The following is a 12311-nucleotide window of genomic DNA, read 5'->3' as shown; positions in this document are numbered from 1 at the left end:
CTAGTCTCAAAAGAGGCAAAGGAAAAAGTTCCAAGAATCCTCCTCAAATTTTTTTTAAGTGAATTAAACTGGAGCTGGTACCTGAGTGGCAGACAGGCAGAGTGGGGGGCTGCCAGAGGGTAGTGGTTAATTGGGAAACTCAGCCTCAGGCCAGCAGCAAGGTTGGAAAAGGAAATCTGGAACTTCCCCACTGAGAACTCAAAGGAAAGATGAAGTGATTCCAGGAAAAATTCCTAAATTCTCACTTTAGGTCCACAGAACTCCAACCAATTAAAATCAAACTCACAATCAAAGATCACCAAACACTTCAGAAAGGAATTCATGATGACTGAGTCAGTAGAAACAAAACCACGGAATTAGATCCCCAAGTACTGTCAGAGATCAAAAAGAATAGCTATGATATGCAATGTTTAAAACAAATAATAAAAGGGAACAATTACAAAGACAAACTATCACTGAGAGATTATTAAGAATGAACAGATAGATTTTTTTAAATGGAACTTTTAGAAATGAAAAACAATTATCATTCTTTGTAATCAAAGAATGAATAATGCTTTTGATGTAATGCAGAATTTCACTTTATATCATTTTATTTAGAATTTTATAAATTTATAGTCATACATGGGAGGGCTCTAAAGAATTGATGAGAAGCAGAAAACTGGAAACACTCTTTATGTGGAACTGGGAAATGATTAAAGGAAAATGGTATGTTATACAGCCATAAAAAGTAATACAGATCTGTATTTTAAGACTACATAGTCAGTATGCAATATAGTGAATAACAAAGCATTAATCATTATTTTAAAGACAAATACAGAACATTCTAAAATGGTACTTCTCAGATAAATCTAAGTTTACTGGATATCTTTACATAAAGTTAGTTTTAAAGTGTCTGAGTGACACTATTTTATAAATGTCTTTGATTGAATAGTGATGATATTTTAATAGAATCTAAATATTTATAGTCTGCTTTGATAAAAGATCCTCCATACAAAAGACATATTCACTAAAGGATCCCCCAAAACAAAAGATATATATTTTAAGATAACTATTTGGAGCATAGAGACTAAAGAAAAGAAATATAATCCAAAGCGTTATTTCATAAAGTCATTATTCAATACTCAATAAGAAATATTCTTAAATCTTTATAGAAACCCCTTATTCATTAATGAAAAACCAACATTGTTTCCTTAGGAATAAGAACACTGCCCACCGTGGTGCCAAAATCTCTGTTTCAACTTCCGACGCCAGCTTACACACCACTCTTTCAAAAGGCAGCTCAAGATCAGCTTTCACACTGTTGTAAATCATTCAGTTTTTTTAAAAAATCATTTTTCTTCTAAACATTTCCTTCCAATGATTTTAAATTATGTTATAGAAAAGTTCATTACTGACTTTCAACCTGATAAACAGAACCCAAAACACCTCTTTTCATAATTTACATATCAAAACTCTTATTTCTAAAAGTTAGGCACTTAGATTTTTTTCAGTGAGCTTATTAATAAAACAAAAATTTCCTCCCCACTATTTTTTTTTAAATCAACAGCTTATATTATGAAGACACAGAAATGGCAACCTTGATACAATAATTAATGATAACACATTTCCTTAGCTGCCACCCTCAAAAGATTCTGATTAAGCTCTATCACAAAGTAAAACATTTTGGGAATTCCCTGGCGGTCCAGTGGTTAGGACTCGGTGCTTTCACTGCCGGGGCCCAGGTTCAATCCCTGGTCAGGGAACTAAGATCCCACAAGCCGCAAAGCGCGACCAAAAAAAAAAAAGAAAACATTTTCATTATAATAGCTTTATTTATAAATAGAGTATCAAAGCAATCCAAAATCAGCTAGTCACATCTGTTTTTAATTCAAAAACATGATTCTAGACAAGTAGAGCTCTGAGTACAAACTTTAGGCAGAAAAAGATCTCTTGACCCTCCATAGGACTTTTTTTTTTTGAAGAGAGGAATGTTGCACTTAATATATAAAATATCCTCATCCAACAAAGGTATATGTATAGCTTACAAAGCTGATTTAGAATTTCACTTAGAACTCAACCTTTTTTTGCAGCTTCAACTGGACTACTTGGCACTCTCCATCTGTTCAGTAGAAAATAATTCAAAATAGCTAGTGGTTTAAAATGTATTATTTGATACTAAAATGTACCAGAAACTGTGTTAAACTACTAAATTGATTTTGTGTCATTCCATCTTCTTAAAGTTAAAAGATAGTTGACATTTTGGTTAGTAAATGCATTCAACAAGGCCTGCAATTCAAACATACAAGTTTTGGCATTTAAAATTAATTTATGTTAATTGGGTTATTCCTTTTCTACATTAAAATGAAACTTGAAGATTGAATACACTTATATAAAGTTAAAATAAACAAACCATTTTTAAAAAAGCCTAACCAGAAATAAAAATATCAATTTACTACCCTTAAAAAAAAAGGGTATGTATGTTTTTGTAAGGGTATGTATGTTTTCCCCAGGTCAATTTTCAAATTCCTAAAAGACCCACATTTTTGCCTCGATTTTTTTAAGGGGCAGGGGGAGAGGAACTGGAGACTGGTTGGGGGGTACGGCACTGGGGTAGGGTTGCAGAGAAGTAAGTAGGACTTTCTACTAAATGTCAAACTGAAAATATGATGAGAAAGAGCCAAACTTTTACATCATCTATTTTAAGAAGTTAAAGATTAAATAATCAAATAAATCCTAGGTGAAATGGATATTCAATGGTATGAAGGGTATTTAGAATATGTTCTTACCTAGGCACTCTTGGATCATGCCATGTGCTCACACCAGTCTGAGTATGTAAGAAATACACCTGACCTTGTTGTGTTGTCCTCTGTTCTGTAAAATTAAGAAACACTAATAATAAAAACATATTCAGAATGTCCAAATCAAAAACAGCTATAAACACTAGGATGATATTATATTAATAGGTAAACTCTCCAAATTACCAATCTATTTTATTACAAAAGAACTGCTTTACAAATCACTTGTTCTGAACTCAGAACACATTTTCTCCTGGAAACAGTCTTATAAATGGTGGTGAGGGTCACAGCCCAGCTATTTAAAAGCCAACTACACTTATAATGTGGCTCAAATATTAAACATGTTGCAATGGAAAATAGAAAACAATACTGTCACAGTACCAATAATTTAACAAACATGAAGAAATTATCTTTTATTTGTCTTAAATGTGGAGCCTAAGGGAAACAGAAGGGCTCAGAGGAAGAGGCTAACCAACTCTGCGGAGATTCTCAGGGATTTGCAAAAACTTTCAAAGAGTTTGCAGGCTGGTAATGCTTTTTAAATTATGCCTAATTTTATATCAAAACTTATGTTTTTTCTTTCCTTGAGAGAGGTGTATTCTCAAGACTACATTTGGACTTAGAAGCAAAAAAGATGGAATATAGAAGAGACACCCTATAGTCTAAAAGAAGCAATGATGGAAAAATAATCAAGTTAGGAGGAGGAAGACTAAAGAGCACATATGCCTAATGGGGAAAAAAAAGCCGCAGGTAAAATTAAGTCAAAGCCCTTGGGAAGAGAGTGAGGAGGCCAGGGCAAAGAGAAGGAATCTGTGAAAGGGTTTCTTCAATGGTGGTTTTTAGTCTTTATTTATGTTTTCAAGCAACAGAACTACCTTTTTTTTCTTAAAACAAAATCTAATGAAAAATTCCAATATACGAAACAATAAAACTATTGCTAATATTTATTAGTATAAATTTGTTTATAAACCTGTAATAAAAATAAATTTAAACTTTTAAAATTATAAATGTAAAAATGTTTAAACCTGGTTCTAGATGACAGCTGCAATAATTTCAGCCTTGGTACCCACTTTACGCCTATGTTTTGGTTGTACAAAAAAAATTTTTTTTAATCCAAATCACACAAATATTGTAAAAGTGTAACTACCCCCACTCCAAACCACTTGCCTTATAATCTCAATTAAAAAGAATGCCAGGAGATACTTGATTCTAAGGTCTGGACATTAATAATAACAGCTAAATTTTAACTTCTCATGAAATTTCATTTATTTCTTGCAACAAATCTACATGGTTGGTAATAATATTTTCCCCACTTTATAATACAGAAGATAAAGCTGAGGCTCAAACAGGTTAAATAATGTGCCCAGCATCACACAACTAATATATAGCAAAGCCAGGATACGAACCCAGCTCTGTTTCCCAAGCCCATGCTCTAACCACTGTGCTTTAAGTTAACCTGTGTGGCCTAGCTCAATTAATGGAAAAATTGGGGTTTTTTTAAATTAAATAGTTAAAATACTTAAAAAATAAAGTAAGAATGATGCATTTGTGTAAGTTCAAAAAACATTCTGGACTAAAAATAAAATACAAGTTAGATCAGGCAATTCCCTATGTTGGTCACTAGGTGTCATCATCAGCACAGAACTGTTTATCTAGAGGCTGTGGAAAGGGCAAGGATGTTAAGTAACTTGGTTAAGCTTTTAGCAAGAGAGGAGAGAACAGCTGAGGTCATACTACAAGAGTTCACAAGTTGCAATTAATTTAGGAAGTTCTGTATTCAACTATGAGAAGATTCATGTCATCTTTCACATGGAATTCTAAAATTTAGGAAATATATAAGATTATAGTACTTTTACACAAACACAGAAGTGACTAAATCATTTACAATAACCCAATCACTCAGATAACACAAAATTATAGACAATACAAATACAATATATAAATACCATCAGAAATATGCTTTTTAAATTATTTCTAAATATGCACGTCTAGAAAATTACAAGTCTGACTTCAGATTGCCATTATCAAGAAAAACACCATCTCACTTTTTACAGTGCCTGTTTACAAAGCAGTCTCACATTGTTTCATATGCCTCTCACAATACCTTTGTGAAAAGGAGAGGTATCATTCATCTCATTTCATTGTAACTGGGCAAAAAGGTTAAGGTTAAATGACTAGCCCAAAGTCAAAGTGTTGTTAGTCTTCTACCACTTCAAAGACTTTTCAAAGTTGGGGAGTTTTACATTTACTTTGATTTTCATGCAGAATTCCTAAACCCAGATTAATAACTTCTTTAAAAGTTGATTTTCTGGCTTCTTAGCAAGCTGAAATCAGTAAAACACACTTTATTTTTCCTCTGCTAGTTGTCATACCATAGCCTTCTGGTAGGTCTGGAGGAGTATGTAAATGTGTCCTGCTCATGTAATTTCTATGTCGTTGTGACCTGACTCTCCTCTCTGCCAGTCTGGGATCTGAAGACTGTCCAGATGTTGCACCGTTTGTTCCACTAATTGGAGTGTTCTCATCAACAAAACAGCTAAGAGGTCTGCCAGGACTAGAATATTCAGATGCTGGTCTATCAAAAAGTAACAAGGAAAAAAAGTTACTCAACTCAGATACCAAAAGCAGAATTTTATAGACAATGTATGTACAGCAGTAACAATCACTTTTAAGAAAATGGAATGATTAATACAAATATAATGACTCAAGAACTCTCAATAAAAGCAAACCCAAAGCCTCAAAGCACCAAAGAAACCCAGGTGATAAGCAAATTATCAATTACATATTCAAATCACTTTATATTGATTTTAATTACATTTCATATGAAATCCGCATATATTTATAGATGTGAGTATGAGCTCACAAAGCCTTAGTTGGCTTAGCCACAGGCGACCTCAGACCTGCGTCCCCACCATTCTCCCACTCTGCCTCTGCCACACTGACATTCTTCCTCCTCCTTAAGCTTGCCATGGTCATTCTACCTTTAGTGCTGGAGAGCAGCCCTTCCTTCTACCTAGAGTGATTTTTTCTCCTATTTTCCCTAGGCCAGACTCCTTTTTGTCATTCAAATCTTAGCTTAAGCTTAAATGTTGCCTCTAAGAGGTCGTTCCTGACCTTCAGATCTAAAGTAGTCACCCAGGCATTTGACAGTACCTCACCTTACTTCCTCAGCATGGCAGTTACTTCTGATATTTTTCTCATTTGCATCCTTGTTTTCGTCTGTCTTCCCCCACTAGAATATTTATTGAGAGAAGAAAGTCTGCCTAGTTTTTTCCCCACTATATATATTCCCTGCACCTAGAGTAGTGCTTAGCATATATTTAAGAGTAGTAGTTCAATAAATATTGAGTGAATAAAGGAAAGATAGTCTGTCTCTTCAAAGAGCTTCCAGTCTCTTGTAGGTCATCCAAACTAAGAGGATAATCAAGAGTTAATTTTTAAACTAACATTTACAACACAATTGACTTTACACATGTGGAAATTAAAGTCAATTTTATCAGTTAAATGAGAAGGAAATAAGACTTCACTAAAGCACTGACACAAGTACACATTTATTTACACTCAGATATGATAAAAATAGGTTCTTTGACTTCCATATAATCCTTGGCAGTTTAATACTAGAAATCAACTCTCAAATAAGCACTTTTTAAAATGGCAACATAAGATAAGCTTTCATCTGAGAATCATAGTATAATAGAGAAAACTTTGCGGTTCAATGAGTTAAGCAATTAATCCCCAATAAATAAAAGTATAGCTAATGAGAAGCATTTGATGTTCTATGTCTGGTACCAGTCCTGCTCAGGGAAAAGAAAAAAAAAGTAGAAGGAGCAAAACAAACACTGAGTAGAGGTGGCAAATAAACTTTTTTCTTATTCTGAAAAAAAAGGAAATCCAGCCACTTATCCTATTCATTTTCAGTTACTTTAAGAGCTTTCCTTGAAGCTTTCAAAACTTATCTTGCATCCCCATGTCTTTACACATTAAGCTCCAGGAAGGCCTTTCTGCCTTATTCATGGTTATAGCCCAAATGCTGAGCACAGTGCCTGGCATATAACAATTTGGTGAACTGAATGATAGCTGTTACCACTACCCTGAACACTTTTTATCACCTTCCCCTTACCTGGCTAAATCCTCATATTCTTCAGGATTTAGTTCAGAGACTCTCCTCCTTCAGAGTTTTCCTTTGCAAGTTCTACCATCTTGCCCCCAACTCTAAGTCAGGTGCCCCTCCATATTGTCTCAGAGCATCTGGTTCTTATCTTGGTCAAAGACCTTACTGGACACAATATAATCATCCCCCAACATTATTGAATAAATGGAGATCCTGTATATATACTTTGTTACAGCCGTTCAATAATGGACTCAAAAAATTTTTTAAGAGTCCTAGAAATAAGATGACTTCTCAATGTATTCATTTAACTCATCTAATAAATATTTATTGAACACCATCACAGGCCATGGAGCTACAATAACAGGATGACCTGCTAAGCAATCTTTATTAAAAATAATAATGGCATTTGCTATAAGATCTACTGATCTAGAGCAGTTTAAACCAAGAAAGGAAATCTGGTAAAGCTGACAGATAAACAGATAGGGGACTTCAGGAGGGCAAACAGCATAGACCTTGGGAAGATACTTGTATGTTCTTACCGTGTTGGGCGTTCCCATTGCGTAGTTCTTGTTATGTGGTTTAGGTACTGGATTCTTCCAGAGGCAGTTCGCCTTTCTTCCCAGCTTAAATAAAAATATTGAGAGATAAAGCAGTAATAGGAAGCCGGACATGGAATGTTTTTGGAACAAGCCAGGAAGACATTTGCTGTTATGAATCAGGAATGACAAATTGAAAAAGCAATACGCAGAATATAGGAATTGTTTCAACTTATTTTAGAACTGTACAATATGTCTTCTAGAATTCTGAAGCTTTTGAAATATTTATACTGAGGTGTGACTAATATTTTCCATCAGCCAAACTGAGAATTTTTCAATGATGTCAACAATGCTCAATTAAATTATACTAATTTCTCCAGAATTTAGTGGGGGGAAAAAAGGCCATACTAAAAATAAAAATTATACATAATTTTAAAAAATTAAATTTAACTAGAAAAGTATATAAAAGCTTCTTAAAGCATTTAGCCTATCCAAACTAATTTTTTTAATCTTCATATTTTTATTTTCTCTTACACATTTTCTACTAAAAGTTATGAATTTTTTTTAAGTATAGTTGACATACAATATTATATTAGTTTCAGGTATACAACATAGTAGTTTGACATCTATACACTACAAAATGATCACCAAGATAAGTCTAGTAACCATCTGTCACCATACAAAGTTATTACAATATGGACTATATTCCCTATGCTGTACATCACAGCCCCGTGACTTACTTATTTTATGACTGAAAGTTTGTACCTCTTAATCCCCTTCACCTATTTCATCAATTTCCCCTCCTCTCCCTCCCCTCTGGCAAACCAATACAGAGTTTGTTCTTTGTATCTATGAGTCTGTTTCTGTTTTGTTTGTTTGTTTGCTTTGTTTTTTAGATTCCACATATAAGTGAAATCATATGGTATCTGTTTGACTTATTTCATTTAGCATTATACTCTCTAGATCCATCCATGTTGTTGCAAGTGACAAGATCTCATTCTTTTTTTTATGGCTGACCAATATTCCAGTGTGTGTGTGTGTGTGTGTGTGTGTATGTGTGTGTGTGTAATACATCTTCTTTATCCATTCATCTATTAATGGACCCTTAGGCTGCTTCCATATCTTATCTATCTTCCATATCTTATCTATTGTAAACAATCCTGCAATGAACAAAGGGGTGCATATACCTCTTTGAATTCATGTTTTCATTTTCTTAGGATACATACCCAGAAGTGGGATAGCTGGATCATATGGTAATTCCGTTTTTAACTTTCTGAAGAACCTCCCTACCATTTTCCACAGTGGCTGTACTGATTATATTCCCACCTACACTGTACAAGCGCTCCTTTTTCTCCACAACCTCACCAACATGGGCTATTTCTCAAACTAATTTTTTAAAAAGCAATAATGCCACTTCTTCCTCAATATCTTATTAATTCATATAACAAAAAAATTAGGCGAGTGACTATAGTTATGTTAATATTCCACCAAACCACTGGCAGAGGTTTGGAGGCCTTAAACAATGGAAAATAAAAAGATGCTAAACAGGTTTTTTCCCCTGTGATTACAATTATAGTACAATAATGTAGAACAAATTTAGAATAAGCCGTACAACTGCTGTAATCTCTCAATACTGACTAGTTATTTCATCCTAAACTTCCCCTTCAAAAGTACCATAATCCACCTCAAATCCATAAAAATTAACAGATATATCAAGAAGCTAAAATGATCTATAAACAGACTTAAATTATAGCAATTTTTAACAGCTTACACAAAATGAGCAAATATACCATAGCTTGGATTTGAAATTTCATGTCAAAAATAACTTAAAACTCAACCAATTATACCCTTAAAATGGATATAGTTTATTGTATGTAAACTATACCTCATTGAAGTTAATTAAAAATACTTTGAAAATTAAAAATAAAATCGGTAAGGTTTCAGAACTAGTATAAAACAAAGATAGAGAGCAATGATAAAAAGCATAAGCTTTGGAATCAAGGCTTAAATCTGTGTTCCAGTTCTGCCATTTCTATGTGGCCTTTGGCAAAATACTTAACCTCTCTGAGTCTCAGTTTCGTAAGTCTGTAAAACGCATGAGGGTAATAATAGTAGTAACAGTAGTAATAATAATAGCTAATTATTTATTAAGCACTTACTCTATGCAAGACATTGTGCTACGTGCTTTACATGAATGACTTCATTTAATCCTCACAAGTATTGATGGCGTACATACTATTATCATTATCCTCTTTGATAAATAAACATAAACCAAAGCTTACAAAAGTCAAATAAATTGATTAAACTCATAAAGCTAGTAAACAGAAGAGTAAGGATTGGAACCCAAATGGTCTAATTCCACAATCACATTATGAGAATTAAATGATCTAATGTATATCATGTAATGATATATATGTAATGATAAATGATATAAAGTGCTTATAACACTATTTGACACTTGCAGGCTCAATAAATGTTACTATGTTATTGTAATTACTATTACACAAATTCTGTATCCCATCCCTCTAAATAGAGCAATGCTTCAGATTCAGCACCTACATGCCTTGTTTTGAATAATTTAATCAATCAAAAAAGTTTTCCTTTTGAATATATAATATTTACAAGAGATTTAAATTTGTCAAGAAATTTGATTTGTCTCCTAGTCAAAACTCTTAAAAAACAAATGTAACATATCTAATTCATGGCTTATTTTACGAATTTGTTGTGATAAGATCCCTCACTAATTTTCTAAGTACAAGGAAAACCTAGATTTTGGAATTGATCAGCAAATTTCTAAACTTAAATATAAACACCAACTTATTTCTCATTATTTTAGGGATATTATCTAATGATTTTTGCTTACCCATCTGGTAAATCATTATCAAACAAACGACTGCAGTCCACAACTTGTCCTCCTGTGCCTATTCGGTCTCTGGACTGAAGACTTACTATTAAACAACAAAAACATTACTAAGAGTCACAGAACTAGAAAGAATTACTGCAATTTAAAATATTTCTCTTTGAAAGACACCTGGCTTAGCTCATTTTAAGACTTAAGAATGAACTCTTTAGTTTCTACTAAATTCTGCAATTTTTTTTTTAATTTATTTTTTTGGGCTGTGTTGGGTCTTCGTTGCTGCACGCGGGCTTTCTCTAGTTGCAGCGAGCAGTGGCTACTCTTCATTGCAGTGAGTGGGCTTCTCACTGCGGCGGCTTCTCTTGTTGCGCAGCACAGGCTCTAGGCGCACAGGCTTCAGTAGTTGTGGCTCGCGGGCTCTAGAGCGCAGGCTCAGTAGCTGTGGCACACGGGCACAGCTGCTCTACAGCATGTGCAATCTTCCCGGACCAGGGCTCGAACCCGTGTCCCCCGCACTGTCAGGCGGATTCTTAACCACTGCGCCACCAGGGAAGCCCCTGCAATTTCTTTGTCCATGAGATTTTTCTCTTTAAGGTTTTCTACACTTTGTCATGTTCATGGAGGCGAGTCTAACTCCTTTTTTCCCATCCTAATGGGGCAACGCAAGGCCACTAGTGCACTTAAAAAGAGGCGTTAACACATGAAAGGTATATTTGTGTATTCCACATTTTTGAGTTTTTAACTTCCCTCTCAATCTAAGAATGACAGGAATTATGAATAACGCTGTAGTGTAGATATTTCCCTGCAATAACCAGAATAGGGCTTTTGTTATGATGCTACTTTGGCAACTCTCTATGAACCTAATTCACTGCCTTGTAAAATTAAGTCCTTCAAGTCCTTTCTGTAACTAAAACCTCTCTTGATAGGTTCATATAATGCAATCATGTTATTCTAAATTCTGCTCTATAATGCAATGGTAAGATTCCAATTGCCTGTTACTTCTTTAAGAAGCTTCAAAGGAGCCCACCTCAGTGCCCTACCATTCTAGGTATCTTCATCAAGTCTCAATCTATCAATTCTTAAGATAAGTCTCAGGAAATTTTATATAAAGGGGCCAATTCAAGATAACCCCACTAGCCCACTAAATGCCTTATGAGTAAGGTAACAATTTTTCCCTTTCTCCAATTAGTGCTATACTACCATTCTATTTTTTTCAATTAGTAAAGATTAAAACTGCAAAGCATTAAACTGGTTTTTCTTACTCAAAAACCAGTTTGAGAATTACTTTCAGAAAACCTTAGTATCATCTATAAAGTCTATCTCAGTGTTCTACTGTATTTGTATGCTTTTAAAGAATTCCCTCCTAAAGGATCAATAGTTCTTCACATTAGGAGCCTATTTTTTACATTATTTGTATTTTTTTGCTTTTTTAAAAAATTAAGTTGTCCTAGATTCTGCATCCACTATTCGAATAATTTTACATGACTCATTTAATTCATGCCAATACAATGAAGCTACAGTTACTGTACTTTGATTTTAAAGGTATTTAGAGTTTAGGTCAGCTTAAATAAAGCCAAAATTCACATAACTTTCAATTCCACACTTACCTACTATCTGTCCTCTAACTGTATCATTGTCATTTGGCCCAAGTTTGCATAGATCCAGCCTCTGATCTATTTCAAATCAACAACAGCAAAAGGCAAAAAATAAGTTGGTATCAGAGATTCTCACATCTACAGAGTGATAGTAAATTTCTACAATCCACTGGAAATCAGACCAATCATTTAAAGAATTAATCAAGTTTTAATGATGAGACAAATGTTTAAAATTCTCTAACTGCGTACATAATATTAGTATAAATGTCTCGACAAAAGTTTTGACAAATTCAGATTTCAAAAACCATAAGACACTGGTGCCAACATGCAGTATTTTCTCTCCAAAGATTTCAGAACACTTCAGTCTAAGTTTTCGCTTGCCACTTAATAGTTTTGTTCTTAAGCAATTTATCCCCAAGTCTTGATTTTCTCGTGTAT

At 33.9% G+C, this 12311-nt stretch overlaps 1 protein-coding gene across 2 annotated transcripts in view; it reads right to left on the bottom strand.

Moving 5' to 3' along the window:
- Nucleotides 1-12311, bottom strand: part of SMURF2 (SMAD specific E3 ubiquitin protein ligase 2) — a 124402-nt gene that overhangs the window by 24891 nt on the left and 87200 nt on the right. For both annotated transcript variants that reach the window (XM_068529716.1, XM_068529717.1), the window contains exons 5-9: nucleotides 11886-11951; nucleotides 10285-10369; nucleotides 7425-7508; nucleotides 5147-5349; nucleotides 2766-2850 (exon numbers count right to left, since the gene is read on the bottom strand). In XM_068529716.1, the coding sequence (XP_068385817.1) occupies nucleotides 2766-2850; nucleotides 5147-5349; nucleotides 7425-7508; nucleotides 10285-10369; nucleotides 11886-11951 (523 nt within the window). The remainder of the gene's footprint in view (nucleotides 1-2765; nucleotides 2851-5146; nucleotides 5350-7424; nucleotides 7509-10284; nucleotides 10370-11885; nucleotides 11952-12311) is intronic.

This window comes from Eschrichtius robustus, chromosome 20, assembly GCF_028021215.1.
Source record: "Eschrichtius robustus isolate mEscRob2 chromosome 20, mEscRob2.pri, whole genome shotgun sequence".
NCBI lineage: Eukaryota > Metazoa > Chordata > Mammalia > Artiodactyla > Eschrichtiidae > Eschrichtius > Eschrichtius robustus.
This window is presented reverse-complemented; position numbering and strand designations above follow the sequence as displayed.